Genomic DNA, 22323 nt, shown 5'->3' with positions numbered 1-22323 from the left:
TTTTTGTTTCGCTTAGCATAACTGATAACATGTGGATCGATATTGGTCTACCAATAGGAAAGTACGTACCATTGAGTTATTTCTATTGTTATATGCGCTATAAAAAGAGCAGCGACTAGCGTTGTTCTGTCAAAGACTAAGTTAGTCGCCTGCTTAAACGGCCCTTTTCAGGGCCACAATCTTTTTAAAAAAGACCTGAGAAACTCGAAAATGACGCATCCCCCTCCAACTATATTATTTATAATAAAAAAATATATATAATTAAACACATTGTTAAATGTATTCTTAATGGGTTCAATTAAAATCTAAATTGTTCAATAAATACAATAATGTTATTCTTGACACAGCTGATTAAAGGTGTATCAATGTTTATATAGCAATATATTCTAACTGTGTTCACCTATGTCAGAGACGTATAACACATACACGTATCTGCCTATGCGAAGCCCTACGTATACCCTACGTACACAAATGTGGCACGGCGTCTAGCTTAAAATCTGTACATCGTATGAATTAAATTCACGATAACTCAATCATTTTTCAACAAATCAAATTAAAATTTGGTATATAGTTGTATCATAGTCATAAGAATAACATATCTCATGATGTCGCTTACTTTATCAATTATTTTAAGAAGTAATGTCTGAAGACGCTTTTTGATCTGTACAGTTTTATTAACACACGCGTGCCAAGCCGACGATAGTAAAATAATAAATTCACGATAACTCGGTATTTTCTTCATATATCTAAGTGAAATTTGGTATAAAGGTGTATCATAGTTATATGAATAACATATCTTCTGATGTCGCTTACTTTATCGATTAATTTTAGAGATATGTTCTGAAGACGCTTCTTGATATGTTGAGTTCTATTCACACACGTGTGTCACACCGCCGATCGTAATAATAAATTAATCATAACTCGATCATTTTCTCAAATATCGAGCTGAAATTTGGCATGTATATCAATAAAAGTCTAACTAATAACATATCTTCTGATGTGGCTTACTTTAGCGAGTAATTGTTACGATATTATCTGGCGACGCTTTCTTCACTTTACATGCGTATACACACATGAGCCACGCCGCGATCGTAAAATTTCAATTCATCATAACTCGGTCATTTTATCGAATATCGAGCTGAAATTTGGTACAGAGGTGTATTATTGTCATATTAACAACACATCTTCTGATGTCGCTTACTTTATTCAGTATTTTAAAAGATTTTGTCTGGCGACGCTTGTTGTCACTTGAAGACGCTTGTTGTCAGTTGAAGACGCTTTTAAGGAGGACCCATCCCCGCTATCCCGCATATGGTCCGAAAACATGTCTCACTTTGTTTGAAAGGAAGTGAAATTGTGTACAGTAAATCATTGAAAATCATGATATTATATCATTAAACATGTTGAAAAATGAATGCAACCATTACTGATCATGTCATGACGACTTCGTCAAATATTCATCGGTGTATATTTCTTACATTGGAGTTAACGTATTGGTGAGCCAGATTTTCAACGCGTCCAGATTTTCGACAATCATTTTTATGTAAAAAGCTGTAAGTCAGTGAATATAAAGCAGCTTCAGATCATCGTCTTCCTCCTCGACATCAGCTGTACGCTTTTACGACTCGTACAAGAATTATTCCTTAATTTCTAGTCGGTCAACATGTGTTTACAGACGCAGGCTTAAACGTCCATACGATAATACAAAATGGCGACGTATTCTCGTTTGGAATCACGTGACTCAACGAATATCATTGAAAACATTTTTGATAAAATACGTAAAGTGAAATAAGTTTCGTCATTGAAATGTTCATATTTAATTTCAATGGCTAAATGTACAGGTCAAAAACAAGCAAGAATGGAGGGGGAAAGGAAAGGAAAATTGTTTTCGATGTTGCTTTTATAGTCTCGCGAGATTACTGCACGTGTGGACAAAGTGAAAGCAGATTGCTGGATGTTTCTTTGCGAGAGAACTCGTTATGCCAGCAAAGTCAAAGACTCCAAAGCCGGAATGGCAGCAATGCGTTCGTTGTTTGTGTATCATAAACACAAAGGATTTATCAAAACACTCGAAAGGGTGCCAGAATACAAAGGAGAAGGACCAGTTTCAGCATGGTTATATTTGGAATGACACCTTGTATGGAGTTATTTCCCCTTATAATTCGGTGGATGGTAATATAAGTTCCTAAGGGTTTCTTTGCATTAAATGGTATATATGTAAGTGGGTACAGTATACGTCATTCACAAATTTTAAATATGTACAGAATATACATTCTTTTGCATTATTTATTTCCTTCACGAATCTTCAATCAGCAGATCTGCTTTTACAATTGATATATGATGTTTTTTATGAATTATAAAAAAATGCCATTATCTGTCTATGATTGAGTTGCATCATACTCATGGTGACAAGCAAATATAGTCAATCACTGGGAAAAACATTCGTCTGTGTGTTTGGTTCAACAGCTGTTTTATTGGTCATACATCAGATTTTCTTCTCCTCAAAAGAGTTGTCATCAGTTATAAACTGGCATGGAGTGTCCTCTTTCGGGAAAGGATGACAATAATGTGCTTCTGGCTATGCAATGTCCTGATGTAAAAAAATAAATACTTGATTGGTTTATTGTTGATTAGTTTCTATGCAATGCTGATCTTAAACTGGTTTGATTTGAACTTAAGCATGACGTAAACTGAATTATAGTTTTAAAAGTAATTATTGGCACGACTAATTAGTCTACAATAAAAAATGTCAACCAAATCCCAACAATGCAACAACATTATCCCAATTTGCCAAACCAAATTTTTTGAACCTCTCTAACTATTTCCACAGATATTATCAGAAACACTGGTATATTCGTTTTGTTTTGGCCTTGTTTTTTTCGTTGACAAATTACCTTACTTAAGGTTGAATGTGTGTCTTTACATGTCATAAGTTTCAGGTAATAATATTGTGGTCTGATCTGTTGAATGTATGATTGCATTGAACTGAGACTGACTCAATTAAGGTGATCAATTTCTTTAGAGATATCAGATGTTTTAAGGTTTACTGTTGTTCCTGTTGCATTAATCTCGCCCTATTACAAGAAACAGTGGTGTTTCACCAGGATTATTGCATTTCTTTATCATGTGAACATTGCTATAACCTGGATTATTCCTGTCCTTATGACAATGTGGTTTTATGACCAGGATTATTTCTGCTTATTATGATCAAGTGGTGCTATGAACAGGACTTTTCATGTTTATTATACGTCCGTCAAATTTGACGGAAGTATTATGGTATGGGGTTGGCCGTCCATCCGGCCGGCCGGGCTAAACTATTGTTTGTCTGGCAATCTCCTCCTACATTTTTATACATTATAATCATGACATGAAGTTGTGTCTCCCTTAAAAGAATTTTGATTCAACAATTTTTCCAAAAGTTATTGCCCTTTGTTTATTTCAGTATTTGATTTTTGTACGGCAATCTTCTCCTACATTTTTCAACGGATCTGTTTGAAACTTGGTATACATTATAATCATGATATGAAATTGTGTCTCCCTTATAAGAATTTTGATTTGACAATTCTTCCAAAAGTTATTGCCCTTTGTTCATTTCAGGATTTGATTTTTTGTCCGGAGATTTTCTTCTACATTTTTTATAGAATATCAGCTACCCACTCTTAGAATAATGCAGATATTATTTCAATGTAATACTATATGGCATTCGACGGGCGTATATTGTTCAGTACTCTTGTTTTTGTATGAAATGGTGCTACGACCTGAGGACATGCAACAAACTTACCAAACATCAAAGGTTAATTATGAATCACCTTTTTAAACAGGAAATATTCAAAGTTCATTATCTGATATCTGTAGAAGTAACTTTTAAGCCCATAGAGAAATGCTTATATATATATATAACAGTCTCAACAGGCCACAATAAAATTTTACGCCAAATTGTCCACCAATCTTGTGTACTTCGTGACGTCACGTTACTATTGTAGTGTGATGACAATTAATTGTGACGTCACGACGTTGTTCTTTTGAATAAACCTGAAGAGCCCTGTGAAGGGTGAAAGCAGCTAGTTTTTATATATATATATATATATAATGACTAATCTTTATAAACAAAAAGAGAAGATTACAGAAGTTGAACAGTACAGTAAATTTTAAGTTTAATTTTTGTTATTTTATGACAGGACCAAGTCTGCCTAGTCAGCTACAAGATGATGTAATCTTACTGAATGTCAGTTCTATGATGATGTGTGGCCTTTCAATTGGAAAGCCATGTATTGTTGATGAGCAGTATGTGAGGATAGCATGGCCCTCAGCTTCAGTAGCACCCGGATCTATACAAGTCCCTGTAACCACCCTGAAGATGTTAGGGAGACAGTCAGGAGAACTGGCCTCGGTCACTGCTATACAATCTACACCACTATTGGCTGCACATCTGATATTGTCACCAAGGTGAGATCAATTATTCAATGAATCTTTGTTTTAAATAAATTGATGGAACAACTTATTTGTTATGAAAGTTGATTGGTGATAAATTGTGACTTATTTTTCTGAGAAAAATAATTTTTAATATGTAGATGTTTTTATTATCTCCCCTGAGGCGCAATCCTAATATAAGTAAATCACTATGAACGCACACACTTAAACCAAACTCATGAATGCTTGTAACAAAAATGACATTTATTTGTCCGAAGGAGGGAATCTAACATTAAACTACATATTTTGTAGTGACATAATTTCCTCTGTATTTTTATTTTTTTATTTTTTTTGGGGCTTGTTACACAGAACAATGTTATTATTTATAGTTGATTAAATAGTGATGATCAATTCCTCTCCTATATTTTTTTTTTTTTTTTTTAACATATATACATACTATCTTATAATAACTACCACAAGAACAAAATATTCAATGATTTTAACAATTTCCATTAAGCCAGTTTTATTCCTGCAGACCATAACTTTTTAGTTTGACAGGTTACCCTAACTTCATAATTTTCTGATACTTTTTTATTGTTTTTTTCTTCTAGAGAATGGAATGATATTTATGGAGATGATCAATTTGAGAAATACCTCAAGAACCGTATGTGTATGTATTCTTTAATCTTCTGCTTTAAAGCATGAAAGATAAGGCAAATAAACAGAATTGTTGTTCCGGTTTCCCTACCTGTGAACCCTAGATATTTGTGCCTACACTTAAGTTTTTTTTGGCATTTAGTGATAAGCACTGTTAAAGTCAGAACTCCTACTCTGCATCAGCAAAGTAAAATATATAAAAATAAAATGCCCAGTCTACCGACCCAATTTTTTTTTTCAAACAAAATGAGGAAACAAATATTTTTTGTGGCCAAAGCAATTTTGATGTTTTTGCTTCTTTGCCAAAATAAATTGAAATTGTTCAGATTTTACCAGACCAAAGAGTCATGTCCAAAACGTCAGGTTTAACAGAGACTGGAATAGTTAATTGAGTGATACACCAAAACGTCAGGTTTAACAGAGACTGGAATAGTTAATTGAGTGATACACCAAAACGTCAGGTTTAACAGAGACTGGAATAGTTAATTGAGTGATACACCAAAACGTCAGGTTTAACAGAGACTGGAATAGTTAATTGAGTGATACACCAAAACGTCAGGTTTAACAGAGACTGGAATAGTTAATTGAGTGATACACCAAAACGTCAGGTTTAACAGAGACTGGAATAGTTAATTGAGTGATACACCAAAACGTCAGGTTTAACAGAGACTGGAATAGTTAATTGAGTGATACACCAAAACGTCAGGTTTAACAGAGACTGGAATAGTTAATTGTGATACACAACCATATGATCAGACTGTTCTAGGTATTATTAAACATACAATGCAAATCATATGTGAAATACATATATATATAGGAAAAAAAATATGAATTTGTTTAACAATTTTTCGAATAATTTATTTATTTGTTTTTGATCTCAATTCATAGCTTTCTTTTACTAGGTGGAAGATTCCTGACTCTTGGAAATGATGTAAGTTTGTCTTATTATGGACAAAAATGTGAGCTTCAAGTGACAGAGATCAGTCAGTGGACTGGAAGTGAGAAGAAAGTCCATATACCATGTCATAGAGACATTAAGGAAAGCCGACTACAAGACCTAACTATGGACTTATCACAGCTTGATCTGTCTAGTGACTCCAGTCTCTCTTTTCTTGACAAATCTAACACAAATGTTCCGTCTACACCACTGAAGGGCTCAGACAGCAGTAGCTTCAGTACTGACAGTGTTTGTTCTCCATCCTCTTCAAGTACTCCAGATGTAAAAAATGGGTCACTGATCGAGGCAAACTTTCAGACACCTCAAAAGATAACAACTTCAGGCACTATGGAAAATGTTCATAAAACATTCTATAAAGTGACTTCAAATACAAAGGTGGTCATTTCTAAACCAATCACTGATGAAGTGACGGAGTCGCGGAAGAAGAAATCTGTTACATTTGATTTGATTGGAGGCTTGTCAAAGCAGATACAATCTTTGAAGGAGATGATAAACCTACCCCTACAGTCCCCAGAAGTGTTCAGTGCATATGGTCAGTAAATGTGTAATGATAGAAAGGAAGGCCTAAGTTGTATGTCGGTGACCATGTCTATTTTAGCAAAAAAGTTGGTTTTCTTCTATGTGCACTAAATGATGTAATTTCATTTAAATTAAAGCAATTTTGATAGATTGTAGCTAGAATATGTGCTTTGTCAGTTCATTGTACATGTTGTCTTGTTGCCTTGATCATAGCCTAATTAACTAGTGAGAAAGTCTAAAAAAAAAGTTTATAGTGTTTAGCTTGCTCCTCTGTCAAGCAGACATATCATGTCTTGAAAAAAGCCCTTTCTACTTGTACTTGTATTAACATTTAGGAATGGCTGTCTAATTATCTCCCTTTTCAACGAGGAGAAGCCTTGGGCTTATCTTGGGTAAAATGATGTCACACTAAAGCCGTTCCTTGACCAACACATTTTCATTATTATATTTCACTGTTTACAAGAAGAACTAAAAAACGTATAGCAGAGTACACAATTATTTCCATTATGATCCCCACGCCATTTATGACATGTTTTCATGGAAATTATTTGATGTACAGAGCATTTGAACTACTAGGTTGATTTTTCTATAGTTCAGAGGATCTGAGTTTACATTGTTTGCTGACGGTTGTATATTTCCTGTTATATCTGATGAGCAGAAGAAAAAAATAGTGGACTTTGATTTATATTGGTGGTAAGTGAGTTTGCAAATTAAATGATAGATATTATTTCACAATTTTTATTTAGATTTGGTAGTCAAGGAATTCAAAATCAATTCTTTGATATAATATACACTGCTCGTTTACACCACTACAGGGCTGCCTTTGCCTCGAGGGGTCCATAATATACACTGCTCGTTTGCACCACTACAGGGCTGCCTTTGCCTCTAGGTGTCCATAATATACACTGCTCGTTTACACCACTTCAGGGCTGCCTTTGCCTCGAGGTGTCCATAATACACACTGCTCGTTTACACCACTACAGGGCTGCCTATGCCTCGAGGTGTCCATAATATACACTGCTCGTTTGCACCACTACAGGGCTGCCTTTGCCTCTAGGTGTCCATAATATACACTGCTCGTTTACACCACTTCAGGGCTGCCTTTGCCTCCAGCTGTCCATAATATACACTGCTCGTTTACACCACTACAGGGCTGCCTGTGCCTCGAGGTGTCCATAATATACACTGCTCGTTTACACCACTACAGGGCTGCCTTTGCCTCGAGGTGTCCATAATATACACTGCTCGTTTACACCACTACAGGGCTGCCTTTGCCTCGAGGTGTCCATAATATACACTGCTCGTTTACACCACTACAGGGCTGCCTTTGCCTCGAGGTGTCCATAATATACACTGCTCGTTTACACCACTACAGGGCTGCCTTTGCCTCGAGGTGTCCATAATATACACTGCTCGTTTACACCACTACAGGGCTGCCTTTGCCTCGAGGTGTCCATAATATACACTGCTCGTTTACACCACTACAGGGCTGCCTTTGCCTCGAGGTGTCCATAATATACACTGCTCGTTTACACCACTACAGGGCTGCCTTTGCCTCGAGGTGTCCATAATATACACTGCTCGTTTACACCACTACAGGGCTGCCTTTGCCTCGAGGTGTCCATAATATACACTGCTCGTTTACACCACTACAGGGCTGCCTTTGCCTCGAGGTGTCCATAATATACACTGCTCGTTTACACCACTACAGGGCTGCCTTTGCCTCGAGGTGTCCATAATATACACTGCTCGTTTACACCACTACAGGGCTGCCTTTGCCTCGAGGTGTCCATAATATACACTGCTCGTTTACACCACTACAGGGCTGCCTTTGCCTCGAGGTGTCCATAATATACACTGCTCGTTTACACCACTACAGGGCTGCCTTTGCCTCGAGGTGTCCATAATATACACTGCTCGTTTACACCACTACAGGGCTGCCTTTGCCTCGAGGTGTCCATAATATACACTGCTCGTTTACACCACTACAGGGCTGCCTTTGCCTCGAGGTGTCCATAATATACACTGCTCGTTTACACCACTACAGGGCTGCCTTTGCCTCGAGGTGTCCATAATATACACTGCTCGTTTACACCACTACAGGGCTGCCTTTGCCTCGAGGTGTCCATAATATACACTGCTCGTTTACACCACTACAGGGCTGCCTTTGCCTCGAGGTGTCCATAATATACACTGCTCGTTTACACCACTACAGGGCTGCCTTTGCCTGGAGGTGTCCATAATATACACTGCTCGTTTACACCACTACAGGGCTGCCTTTGCCTCGAGGTGTCTATAATATACCCTGCTCGTTTACACCACTACAGGGCTGCCTTTGCCTCGAGGTGTCCTGGTGTTTGGTCCTTCTGGCACAGGGAAGACCATGTTGCTGAAGGCAGTGGCCAATCAGACAGGAGTGAATGTCATTGAGATCAGTTCATCAGACATTATTAGCAAGTAAGTGGATACAGACAATTATATATGACTTGTTTACATAATCGCTAGTGTGTTTTATCATCAGACTTTTGAAGAAAAAACCCAGGAACAGTTATATTCATTTGATTATTGTTGTAGATTTTATGGAGAATCTGAGGGAAAGCTCAGAAATGTGTTCAAAGAGGCTGAGGAAAGGTATGTAAGCAAGTTATGATGAAAAAAAAAAAAATGTTTTCATTATGAAAGAAAACGATGTGACCGTTACAATTTGCATTAACAAGTTGAAGCAAACATCTGGAAGAAATTGAAGAAAGAGATAAAAGATTTACAAGTAATAACTTTGTGTATTGTTGATGTATATATAAGTGTTTGTGACTCTACTAAATTCATTGATAAACAATCTTGAGAGTAACGACTATTTATTTTTAAATGGTTACAGGGCACCAAGCATAATTATCATGGATGACGTTGATTCTCTGTTTCCACGGAGAGATAGCTCACAGAACGAGTCTCAGAAACGCCTGGTGGCCACTCTTCTTACTCTGATGGATGGAATAGACACGGTATGGTTACTTCACTCTGAGCTAACTGAATGTCAATAATTTGGTTTGCAGCAATTTAGCTATAGGAGAAAATTCCTTCACATTATGAATATGCCAGACCTTTTAATGTGTCATTGTACTTTCATTTATTTGTCCAAGTAACCATCAACTAATCTAAAATAAGCAATTTTCTGGACAAACTGTGGCTGTGTAACTAAGTTTAACTATATATTCTTTTCCTTGAAAGTTTTAATAATCAAATATATTATTTTCAATTATAGGATTGCTATAGAATGATTTTTCATTTTAAATACAAATAAACTTTTTTTGAGTTTTGATTCTATTATATGCTATACAATTGTGAGACAAGTGAGAAGTTTTGACTTGTGTGTTGTTACTCTGTGTTGTTACTCTGTGTTGTTACTCTGTGTTGTTACTCCGTGTTGTTACTCTCTCTGTGCTGTTACTCTGTGTTGTTACTCCGTGTTGTTACTCTCTCTGTGTTGTTACTCCATGTTGTTACTCCATGTTGTTACTCTCTCTGTGTTGTTACTCCATGTTGTTACTCTCTCTGTGTTGTTACTCCATGTTGTTACTCTGTGTTGTTACTCCGTGTTGTTACTCTCTCTGTGTTGTTACTCCATGTTGTTACTCCGTGTTGTTACTCTCTCTGTGTTGTTACTCCATGTTGTTACTCTGTGTTGTTACTCTGTGTTGTTACTCCGTGTTGTTACTCTCTCTGTGTTGTTACTCCATGTTGTTACTCCGTGTTGTTACTCTCTCTGTGTTGTTACTCCATGTTGTTACTCTGTGTTGTTACTCTGTGTTGTTACTCCGTGTTGTTACTCTCTCTGTGTTGTTACTCCATGTTGTTACTCCGTGTTGTTACTCTCTCTGTGTTGTTACTCCATGTTGTTACTCTGTGTTGTTACTCTGTGTTGTTACTCCGTGTTGTTACTCTCTCTGTGTTGTTACTCCATGTTGTTACTCCGTGTTGTTACTCTCTCTGTGTTGTTACTCCATGTTGTTACTCTGTGTTGTTACTCTGTGTTGTTACTCCGTGTTGTTACTCTCTCTGTGTTGTTACTCCATGTTGTTACTCCGTGTTGTTACTCTCTCTGTGTTGTTACTCCATGTTGTTACTCTGTGTTGTTACTCTGTGTTGTTACTCCGTGTTGTTACTCTCTCTGTGTTGTTACTCCATGTTGTTACTCCGTGTTGTTACTCTCTCTGTGTTGTTACTCCATGTTGTTACTCTGTGTTGTTACTCTGTGTTGTTACTCCGTGTTGTTACTCTCTCTGTGTTGTTACTCCATGTTGTTACTCCGTGTTGTTACTCTCTCTGTGTTGTTACTCCATGTTGTTACTCTGTGTTGTTACTCTGTGTTGTTACTCCGTGTTGTTACTCTCTCTGTGTTGTTACTCCATGTTGTTACTCCGTGTTGTTACTCTCTCTGTGTTGTTACTCCATGTTGTTACTCTGTGTTGTTACTCTGTGTTGTTACTCCGTGTTGTTACTCTCTCTGTGTTGTTACTCCATGTTGTTACTCCGTGTTGTTACTCTCTCTGTGTTGTTACTCCATGTTGTTACTCTGTGTTGTTACTCTGTGTTGTTACTCCGTGTTGTTACTCTCTCTGTGTTGTTACTCCATGTTGTTACTCCGTGTTGTTACTCTCTCTGTGTTGTTACTCCATGTTGTTACTCCGTGTTGTTACTCTATGTTGTTACTCCGTGTTGTTACTCCATGTTGTTACTCCGTGTTGTTTCTCTATGTTGTTACTCCGTGTTGTTACTCCGTGTTGTTACTCCGTGTTGTTACTCTGTGTTGTTACTCTGTGTTGTTACTCTGTGTTGTAACTCTGTGTTGTTACTCTGTGTTGTTACTCCGTGTTGTTACTCAGTGTTTTTACTCCGTGTTGTTACTCTGTGTTGTTACTCTGTGTTGTTACTCCGTGTTGTTGTTCCGTGTTGTTATTCCGTGTTGTTACTCTGTGTTGTTACTTCGTGTTGTTATTCTGTGTTGTTATTCTGTGTTGTTACTATGTGTTGTTTCTCAGTGTTGTTACTCAGTGTTGTTACTCTGTGTTGTTACTCAGTGTTGTTACTCAGTGTTGTTACTCTGTGTTGTTACTCTGTGTTGTTACTCCGTGTTGTTACTCCATGTTGTTACTCCCTGTTGTTACTCAGTGTTGTTACTCAGTGTTGTTACTCAGTGTTGTTATTCCCTGTTGTTACTCCGTGTTGTTACTCCGTGTTGTTACTCCGTGTTGTTATTCTGTGTTGTTATTCTGTGTTGTTACTCCGTGTTGTTACTCTGTGTTGTTACTCCGTGTTGTTACTCTGTGTTGTTACTCTGTGTTGTTACTCTGTGTTGTAACTCTGAGTTGTTACTCTGTGTTGTTACTCAGTGTTGTTACTCTGTGTTGTTACTCAGTGTTGTTACTCTGTGTTACTCCATGTTGTTACTCCGTGTTGTTACTCCGTGTTGTTATTCCGTGTTGTTATTCCGTGTTACTCTGTGTTGTTACTCTGTGTTGTTACTCCGTGTTGTTACTCTGTGTTGTTACTCCGTGTTGTTTCTCTGTGTTACTCCATGTTGTTACTCCGTGTTGTTACTCCGTGTTGTTACTCAGTGTTGTTACTCCGTGTTGTTACTTTGTGTTGTTACTCAGTGTTGTTACTCCATGTTGTTACTATATGTTGTTACTCAGTGTTGTTACTCTATGTTGTTACTCCGTGTTGTTACTCCGTGTTGTTACTCAGTGTTGTTACTCTGTGTTGTTACTGCTTGTTGTTACTCTGTGTTGTTACTCCGTGTTGTTACTCTGTGTTGTTACTCTCTCTGTGTTGTTACTCCATGTTGTTACTCTGTGTTGTTACTACGTGTTGTTACTACGTGTTGTTACTCCGTGTTGTTACTCTGTGTTGTTACTCTGTGTTGTTACTCAGTGTTGTTACTGTGTTGTTACTCAGTGTTGTTTCTCTGTGTTACTCCATGTTGTTACTCCGTGTTGTTACTCTGTGTTACTCTGTGTTGTTACTCTGTGTTGTTACTTCGTGTTGTTACTCTGTGTTGTTACTCTGTGTTGTTACTCTGTGTTGTAACTCTGTGTTGTTACTCTGTGTTGTTACTGTGTTGTTTCTGTGTTGTTACTTAAGGAATGATAACGCGATTCATTCAATTTGTCCATAAACCCATTGTTGTTATGACCTCATAAATGTTGAAAAAATAAATATCATTCCTTATATTTACATTGACGAATCCTTTCAGTGGATCGATATAACAACTAATAAAACAAATAAACAGGGTTTGTTCCTGCTTATACGCGGGTGCAACGCAGTGGCGAGAACAGTGTTTTTTCGCGGGGAAATGTGACACTATCGTGAGAGATCTTAGCAACCGTCAACAACAATAACACAACAAAATGTAGTTCCATATTCAATGTTTATTTGTAGCACAGGACACGTGAATACGTGGATATTTCATAAAGCACAGTTCAATAATATTTTAAGATGTAAGAATTAAGCATCTAGGTCGGTCGTTCCGATTGAGTAGTTTTTGTAGTGTATTACTACGCAGTGTGATAAGGTTACTATCAGTTCCCACGTGCCGAGATTCTATGAACACTTGTGTAATGCATTTATGAATGTAATTTTTGTCAATGGGTCTAAGCATACAGAATGTAAATATTCCGTATTGTTACTCTGTGTTGTTACTCAGTGTTATTCCATGTTGTTACTCTGTGTTGTTACTCCATGTTGTTACTCCGTGTTGTTACTCGCCAGGCCAGTCAGCGGTTTGTGACGGTGATTGCTGCCTGCTGTAAACCTGACTCCCTGGATCCTGCTATTAGAAGGCCAGGGCGGATTGACAGGGAGATAGAGATTGGTGTTCCCACGGCAGCAGACAGACTGGAGGTCAGGCTTAGTTCATACTCTTCATGATCTCATGGAAAACAAAAGAACAGAACATCCTCTTGTATTTCATGAATAAAATGATAACTTTATTAACAATTCCACCAAAGCATTTCTGGGCATCAAGTAAAAACAATTCTTAAAAAGTAGGAAAATAGACATGGTTCTTAACTTTAGCAATTTGAGATGTAAAGAAAATGTTCACCTACATTTTGCTGTTATAAATACCAAATGCCAGGTCATCCAACAAGTATAGCATATTAGTTAAAGTAAGAAGAAATAATACAAGGAGATAAAATAGTAGAAAATCAATACAAGACTCGTATGTTGTACTTTCAAATACTTTTATGATGGATTATGTTGTAAAAGAGGAAGTTTTGTGCTTTAACATGTAAATATCCCCAGGTAAAAAAAGGGATACACTGTGAAATGTAAATATCCCCAGTTAAAAAAAGGGATAAACTGTGAAATTTCAGCGGCGTTACCAACCAATCAATAATATCAGGAATTGATAGAGGAGTAAAAGCATGAAAACTTAACTTTTACATTACTGAGGAGTTGTAAATTATATTTAACTTTGTGTTGGTTTACATTCACAGATATTACAGCGTCTGATTTCTACCGTGCCCCATTCCCTCAGCGATACAGATGTGGCGGAGGTGGCCGACACAGCACATGGCTATGTAGGAGCAGATCTGGCGTATGTTTGTCAGCAAGGTAGCCTTTATTTATATGATAAGTAGTGAACTACATTTGTGGATATGACCTTGATGTTAGAGTATCTGGAAAGATGCGAAATATGCAAATGTTTGCCTTATTTATAACAAAGTAAAAGCAAGAAATATAAATTATTTTTATCTTACAGCCAGTGTCAATGCTGTGAAGCGATACCTTCAGGACCACGAGGACCTACAAACAATGTCTAGTCCAGTTATAACAAGGAAGGATATGGCTCTTGCTATGACCACTGTGCAGCCTAGTGCAATGAGGGAGGTTCAGCTAGAAATCCCCAAGGTAAAATAAAACCAGGGTTAGTTTAAAATAGCTAGAAATTCCCAAGGTTGTACAGAAATACCATGTATCAAATTGAAACAGGTAGAAATCCCTTAGGTCGGACTAAATCACCTAGAAATCCCAAATGTCTAATTGTCACGATTCTAGTACAAGGAAGTCCTGATAAACAGTCATTAATTGTATATTGGTTCAAACAGTCTTAAGATTATGATTTGCAAAATGTGGAGAAAAAATTAGCTATAACATTTTGTACTTGTTTTCTGGAGTTTGATGTATGACCTTCATTTATTGGGGAGCACCAAGTTATCAACATACTATGTATTGCTAGCAATGATGTTATATAAATGTATAAACAGTTTTACTTCATCTCAGATTTTGGATAGCTTTATGATCAGGAATTATGTCCAAACAACTTTAACCCTTAGGAAATAATTTAAGGGATGTTCTGAAATTTTATCCTAGACCTTTGACCAATAGAGTGGTAATGAGTAATACATGTTCGTATTTGACCTTGACATCTTACCCTATAGGTGCTATGGAGTGATATTGGGGGTCAGGAGGAGGTCAAGTTGAAGCTGAAGCAGGCGGTGGAGTGGCCTTTGAAACATCCTGAGGCCTTTGTCCGGATGGGCATCAAGCCTCCCAGAGGAGTCCTCATGTATGGTCCTCCGGGCTGCTCAAAAACCATGATCGCCAAGGCTCTGGCCACAGAGAGTGGACTCAACTTCCTGGCTGTCAAGGTTAGTCTATTTATATCATTGATAGCTCCTTAATAATAATGTGTTGAATAATTGCTATCTTTTTCATTTTGTGTTCCAAAAATATAGTGATTCTGCTGTAGAACGTTTGAATTTCATACACCCATCAGTGATGGGACAATTGATCGTATGGTGTGCTTTGTGTTGGAGGGCTGACTGGGCGTCAGTAATCTTTCGTCTTGACCATTACTTTTTTGTTATCTCACCACTAAAAACTTATCTGGGGAAGCTGGGATGTTGCATACAAACATTTACTTAGGCACCTAACAGTGTGTAGAGTTATGGCCCTTTGTTTATTTTCAATAAAACAATTATCCACTTCATAAATTCCTTGAGATATCACCTACAGTCACCTTTACCTTTTGTTCATTTTTGATACACATGTTTAAATCACACACTTGTGTAGCTCAAACAATATCACACATATCACACATGTTTAAGCCTCACTCCACTGTATACAAGCTTACAGATCAATGTACACAATAGACCTGAGTTGTTTGCAAATATTTTACAGGGTCCTGAGTTGTTCAGTAAATGGGTCGGTGAGTCAGAGAGGGCTGTCAGAGAAGTGTTCAGAAAAGCCAGATCTGCTGCACCGTCTATAGTCTTCTTTGACGAGATTGATGCTCTTGCTGTTGAAAGAGGAAGGTAAACAGTGGGATTTTAAATATCATTTGTTTTATTTCCTCAATTCGCAAATTGTCTAGTCGATCTTATTCCTGAGGTTGTTTGTGTTAAAAATTAGCAGCAATAATATTTTTGAGTCTTTTAATTTTTGACATTATCTACACCATTTTAAAACAACAATAAACCAACTTTTTGTTTTGCCTCTGGGCACCGGTATACCCGTGCGTAATTCACAAACAGGTAAATTTGATTACCTGTGACCCTTTGTGTTCAAGTTCACATTTCAACCTTCTGGGGATACAAACAAGGTCATTGTTACTATAAAAAGAATTTTGGAATTGATCATTGCTGTACAAAATATGTCTCTTGTATGATTATCATGAAACTTGAGATACACGTTGATAAACATAACCTTGTGCAAGTTCATGTTTTGGACATTTCTAAGATCACCATAGATTTTACATTAAATACTTGATACCATTGACCATAAATAAATAAATACACTTATTATTTCCAACCACGTCCAATCATGAGGGTGATTATTATCGTCTGTGATGCCTTGTTATGAGTTTAAAAAGAGAAAGTGAGATCATATATGATAAAGAGGAATGTGTTGGACACAATAAGTAGCAGAATATCATTTTTTAGCTCACCTGGCCCGAAGGGCCAAGTGAGCTTATCCCATGGTGCAGCGTCCGGCGTCCGGCAACTTTTTCCTTTAAAATGCTACTTGTCCTGAATGGCTCAGAGGATTTTGACCAAATTTGGTCAGGAGCATCATTGGCCAAAGGGTTCTCAGTTTTGTATAAACGGAGGGTATAACCCCCCTGGGGGCAGAGGGGCGGGGCCAAATAGGGGGAAAATAGGTAAATCTTTAAAAATCTTCTTCTTCTCAACCAATAGAAGGATTTTGACCAAATTTGTCCTAGAGCATCTTTGGACAAAGGAGACTCAAGTTTGTATAAACGGAGGGTGTGGCCTCTTTGGGGGCAGAGGGGCGGGGCCAAATAGGGGAAGTAGAGGATTTTTTCTCTCCTACTATACAAGTGAAGGGATTTAAACCAAATGCAGTCTGAAGCTTGGTCAGGAGCATCATTGGCCAAAGGGTTCTCAGTTTTGTATAAACGGACGGTATAGCCCCCCCTCGGGGCAGAGGGGCGGGGCTAAATAAGGGGAAAAAAGGTAAATCTTTAAAAATGTTCTTCTTCTCAACCAATTGAAGGATTTTGACCAAATTTGTCCTAGAGCATCTTTGGACAAAGAAGACTCAAGTTTGTATAAACGGAGGGTGTGGCCCCTCTGGGGGCGGAGGGGCGGGGCCCAATAGGGGAAATAGAGGATTTTTTTTCTCCTGCTATACAAGTGAAGGGATTTTAACCAAATGCAGTCTGAAGCATGATTAGGGACAAAAGAATCAATTTTGTATAAACTGAGGTGTGTGGGCCTCCTTCTAAGGGCAGATGGGTGGGGCCCATTAGGGGAAATAGAGGAAAACATCAAATATCCTTCTCCTTTTGTACCGATGAAGGGATTTTGACCAAATTTGGTCTGGAGCATCATTGGCCAAAGGGTTCTCAGTTTTGTATGAACGGAGGGTATGGTCCCCCTGGGGGCAGAGGGACGGGGCCAAATAGGGGAAAATAGGTAAATCTTTAAAAATCTTCTCCTCAACCAATTGAAGGATTTTGACCAAATTTGTCCTAGAGCATCTTTGGACAAAGGAGACTCAAGTTTGTATAAACGGAGGGTGTGGGCCTTCTGGCGGCATAGGAGCGGGGCCCAATAGGGGAAATAGAGGATTTTTTTTCTCCTACTATACAAGTGAAGGGATTTAAACCAAATGCAGTCTGAAGCATGCTTAGGGAGAAAAGAATCAATTTTGTTTAAACTGAGGTGTGTGGATTCCCCTTCTTTGGGGCAGATTAGTGGGGCCCATTAGGGGAAATAGAGGAAAACATTAAAGATCCTTCTCCTTCTGTACCGTTGAAGGGATTTTAACCTAACCAAACTTGTTTTAGAGAATCTTTGGGCAAAGGGAATTGAATATTTATAAATGGAAGATGCAACTTTGTTACTTGTACTCCTTTGATAAACCTGAATGGTACTCAGCAGGTTTTAAATTGAAAAATAAAATACCAGGTGAGCTATTAAGGCCCCTGGGCCTCTTGTTTTTATTCTCCTCCCTAAAAACCTATTACTTGTGTGATGAATATATTAAGTCTGTTCTGTGTGTTTGTCGACAGTTCCTTGGGAGGTAGTAATGTGGGTGACCATGTTAAATCTGTGCTGCGTGTTTGTCGACAGTTCCTTGGGAGGTTGTAATGTGGGGGACCATGTTAAATCTGTGCTGCGTGTTTGTCGACAGTTCCTTGGGAGGTTGGTATGTTGGTGACCATGTTAAGTCTGTTCTGCGTGTTTGTTGACAGTTCCTTGGGAGGTAGTAATGTTGGTGACCATGTTAAGTCTGTTCTGCGTGTTTGTCGACAGTTCCTCGGGAGGCAGTAATGTTGGTGACCATGTTAATTCTGTTCTGCGTGTTTGTCGACAGTTCCGCGGGAGGTAGTAATGCTGGTGACCATGTTAAGTCTGTTCTGCATGTTTGTCGACAGTTCCTCGGGAGGTAGTAATGTTGGTGACCGTGTTAAATCAGTTCTGCGTGTTTGTCGACAGTTCCTCAGGAGGTAGTAATGTGGGTGACCATGTTAAGTCTGTTCTGCGTGTTTGTCAACAGTTCCTCAGGAGTTAGTAATGTTGGTGACCGTGTTAAGTCTGTGCTATGTGTTTGTCAACAGTTCCTCAGGAGTTAGTAATGTTGGTGACCGTGTTAAGTCTGTGCTGTGCGTTTGTCAACAGTCCTCAGGAGGTAGTTATGTTGATGACCATGTTAAGTCTGTGCTGTGCATTTGTCAACAGTCCTCAGGAGGTAGTAATGTTGGTGACCATGTTAAGTCTGTGCTGTGTGTTTGTTAACAGTTCCTCAGGAGGTGGCAATGTTGGTGACCGTGTGCTGGCCCAGCTATTGACAGAGATAGATGGTGTCGAGGGTCTACAAGATGTCACTGTGATCGCAGCCACCAACCGTCCTGACATGATAGACAAGGTAGGGGACAATGTGACTAAGCCTCCTGATAAACATTAAGAAACTTACAACAATGAAGCTAAATTTTATGATGTCCTTGTGACAAAAGTTTATCTTCAGTATGGCAATACACATCATCACAGTTTCAGTTTGTGTGATTGATTGATCTGGAAATATACATTCAACATATCAGTAATTTGAGAAATATAATAGTGTTCTCCATGTTTGCTACATCCCAGGTCTCTTTCCATTCTGGTGATATCTTTATGAAGTGTACAATTTCCTTCATGTTGCTTGCCATAATCCTGAAGATATATGTATATGATCAGGCCCTGATGCGCCCTGGTAGACTGGACAGGATCCTGTATGTGCCACTACCAGATGCGGATACGAGGCAGGAAATCTTCAGAATCAACTTGGCGAAGATGCCAGTTGACAAGGAAGTAGAGGTGGAATCTCTAGTGAGGAGGACTGCAGATTACTCGGGTGCTGAGGTAAGTTTACTGCAGATTACTCGGGTGCTGAGGTAAGTATACTGTAGATTACTCAGGTGTTGAGGTAAGTAGACTGCAGATTACTCTGGTGCTGAGGTAAGTAGACTGCAGATTACTCTGGTGCTGAGGTAAGTATACTGCAGATTATGTTTGTGCTGAGTTAAATATACTGCAGACTACTCTGGTGCTTGCTGAGGTAAGTATGCTGCAGATTATTTTGGTGCTGAGTTAAGTATACTGCAGATTACTCTGGTGCTGAGGTAGGTGTTTACTGCAGATTACTCTGGTGCTGAGGTAAGTTTATCTCAGATCATTCTGGTGATAGGTAAGTTTATCTCAGATTACTCAGGTGATGAGGAAAGTTTATCTTAGATTACTCAGGTGTTGAGGTAGGTTTATCTCAGATCATTCAGGTGCTGAGGTAAGTCTACCCCAAGATTACTCTGGTCCTGAGGTAAGTATACTGCAGATTACTCTGGTGCTGAGGTAGGTTTACTGCAGATTACTCAGGGGTTGAGGTAGGTTTATCTCAGATCATTCAGGTGCTGAGGTAAGTCTACCCCAAGATTACAACGGTGCTGGGGTAAGTCTATCTCAGATTACTTATGTGTCAAAGTAAGTTTTAATAATAGTTTTAAATAAAAAGAATGATAAGGTCATTCTCTTATTTTTGTTACTGGACATTTTGTTTTAATGTTACTGGGTACATAATGATATGAAAGCATTTTTTTTGGTTTTTGTTACTAGGTATCTGCAGTGTGTCACGAGGCGGCCATGTTTGCCCTACAAGAAGACATTAACAGCCAGACTGTACATAAACGTAACTTTGATGCAGCTCTTACAGTTATCAAACCTAGGATTAGTGCTGAACTTATGGAATATTACAAAAACTATCAACTTGAAACAGGCATACAAAAAATGTAATTTATATGAATAAGGTGAATAAAACTTATAAAAAACATAAGTTAGTGATGTTTCGTTCTGGCATTATTACTTCATTTACCTATCATATTAAAATGATAAAAGATCCCTTATTTTCATATTTTGATATCAGGAAAGAATTCCAGTCCGGGGGTGGAGACCCAACGTCCTTGCAAGGAAGTCAGTTCCATAGTGGCGGTAGGGATCCTGGGGTGGATACCTTAATGGTATTCAACAGTGCTCATCAGGGAAAGCAGAGCAAATGAGAAAAGAAATGATGAGCAACAACACCACTGAATTCGGTACAAAATGTAATGTTTGATTTACATCCTAAGTACATAGGATGTAAATCAAACATTACTTTTTGTACCGGATTCAGTGGTGTTGTTGCTCATCATTTCTTTTCTCAAAGAGTGATAATGTTCAATCAAATGGAAAGTAGAGCTACATTGATTTGCTAATGCATATCTGAATCATATTGCCATCCCATGGACAATGCACCATTAGACAACCTTTGGTGTTTAAATACAGTACTATAGGTTTATGCAATGATGAGTTCTCTTTCCCATTCACTTCGGAGTCCCGTTTCAATGTCATGGTATGTATATTTAAAACATACCTGTAATTTTAGTCTTGCTTTGTATGGAAACAATAACATTGGTAATCTTTTAGATTCAAGACTGTAAAATCTAGCAAGGATTGGAAATTCAGAATTAATTTATAGACTGATTGTATAGGGTTTAAGGTCATGTCAACAGCTATGGTCACATTAGGGCATGGAAATTCAGTAATTACACTCCTGACATGTATCGGTAAATCGCCGCACCAGTGCAAACATGTAACAGTAAGACATGCTGTATATCATGCTTATGATGACAGTCATGTACCACCACTTTTCTGGAAAAGCAAAAGACTGATATAAATGTCTACAGCGTAACCAAGGAGGCGAATATTTTGATATTGGTTTAAAGATTATGCAAGGTTTGGTTATTCAAAGTGAAACACATTATTTAAATCATTTACTAAAATCCAGGTAACCCAGCTAAAGAAACTCAGAAGTGTCTTCTGATTAAGTTCATAACTGCTGTCTTGGAAGAAGAATGTTACTATTTTAATTTATTTGTTACAGCAGTAATTAAATCAGGGTTGATGGATGCTCCCTAGCCTTGATTAATGAGGGTTCCCTAACTTTTACCCCTTTCCTAACATTGTCCCTTGATTTTAAAAAAAGTTGCTCTCCAATCTTTGTCCCTGCTCTCCTTCTGACACTGGTCCTCATTACTCGGGAGGATGCCCTTAAACATATTCACCTCTCCCACCCCTTACCTTGGCTACTGATCACTGGGGAGAGATTTCCCAAATCTTTGTTATTCTAGTCCAAAAGATGGCCCCTGATAACTGCAGATTCTCTACACATTTTTTGCCTCTTTCCCACTCAACCATTGCTCTCTGATCAATGGGAAAGAGTTCCCCAATCTTTGTTTCTGCTTCTACCCTTTAGAAGGCTCCTCATTCATTGAAAGGGTGCTCTCTAACCCCGTCCTGATATTGGCGCTGGATCAATGGGAAAGTGCTCAAATATTTCCTTATTCCTTCTCCCATCCTGACGGTGATCAATTGGAAGATAGTTCCTAATCTTTGTTCCCTCTCCTTCCCATTTTTTGCAGTGGACCTTGATAAATGGATGTCTGCTTACTTGATACACAAGTACTGTTTTCATAGACTTGCATTTTTGGTCTAAAATGTTAAATTTACAAAAACAATTGGTTTAGATGTGAATATCTGGTGTGGATAAACTTATACTACTCCTTTATCTACAATGTTTGCATGTCGCAGTTGATTCGGGACTCAAGATTGTGCTCCGAATATCATTACTTCCATGGCAGGTGTCGACTACTGACGGAAAAACTTACAACAAAGGGTTTCCAAAGATGCTGGTTGACGAATACTGGAAAAGTTGGCCGCTATCAGGATCTCGCACGGAAATATGCT

The 22323-nt window shown here is 38.2% G+C and overlaps 2 protein-coding genes across 4 annotated transcripts in view; one reads left to right on the top strand and one right to left on the bottom strand.

Annotated features, from left to right (window-relative positions):
* LOC110458301 (RNA-binding protein 26-like) overlaps positions 1-1713 on the bottom strand; it is a 25892-nt gene extending 24179 nt beyond the window's left edge. For both annotated transcript variants that reach the window (XM_021509948.1, XM_021509956.1), the window contains exon 1: positions 1479-1713. In XM_021509948.1, coding sequence (XP_021365623.1) covers positions 1479-1537 — 59 coding nt within the window. In that variant the 5' untranslated portion in view covers positions 1538-1713. The remainder of the gene's footprint in view (positions 1-1478) is intronic.
* Positions 1714-1915: 202 nt separating this feature from the next.
* LOC110458271 (spermatogenesis-associated protein 5-like) lies at positions 1916-20374 on the top strand. Of its 2 annotated transcripts, none has more exons than XM_021509898.1 (15): positions 1916-2172; positions 4179-4446; positions 5022-5080; positions 5970-6557; positions 8872-9001; positions 9119-9175; positions 9420-9543; positions 13310-13441; positions 14038-14155; positions 14304-14452; positions 14983-15192; positions 15725-15858; positions 18811-18937; positions 19246-19410; positions 20158-20374. In XM_021509898.1, exons 1-15 carry the CDS (start codon positions 1980-1982, stop codon positions 20332-20334), a joined length of 2631 nt encoding a protein of 876 aa, XP_021365573.1. In that variant the 5' UTR covers positions 1916-1979; the 3' UTR covers positions 20335-20374. The 2 variants fall into 2 exon arrangements, with proteins under 2 accessions (XP_021365573.1, XP_021365582.1); XM_021509907.1 differs by lacking the exon at positions 1916-2172 and adding an exon at positions 2200-2217 and having other exon boundaries at positions 20158-20334.
* The last annotated feature ends 1949 nt before the right edge of the window (positions 20375-22323 follow it).

The sequence above is a fragment of the Mizuhopecten yessoensis genome, unplaced genomic scaffold (assembly GCF_002113885.1).
Source record: "Mizuhopecten yessoensis strain PY_sf001 unplaced genomic scaffold, ASM211388v2 scaffold1191, whole genome shotgun sequence".
Classification (NCBI taxonomy): Eukaryota; Metazoa; Mollusca; class Bivalvia; order Pectinida; family Pectinidae; genus Mizuhopecten; species Mizuhopecten yessoensis.
This window is presented reverse-complemented; position numbering and strand designations above follow the sequence as displayed.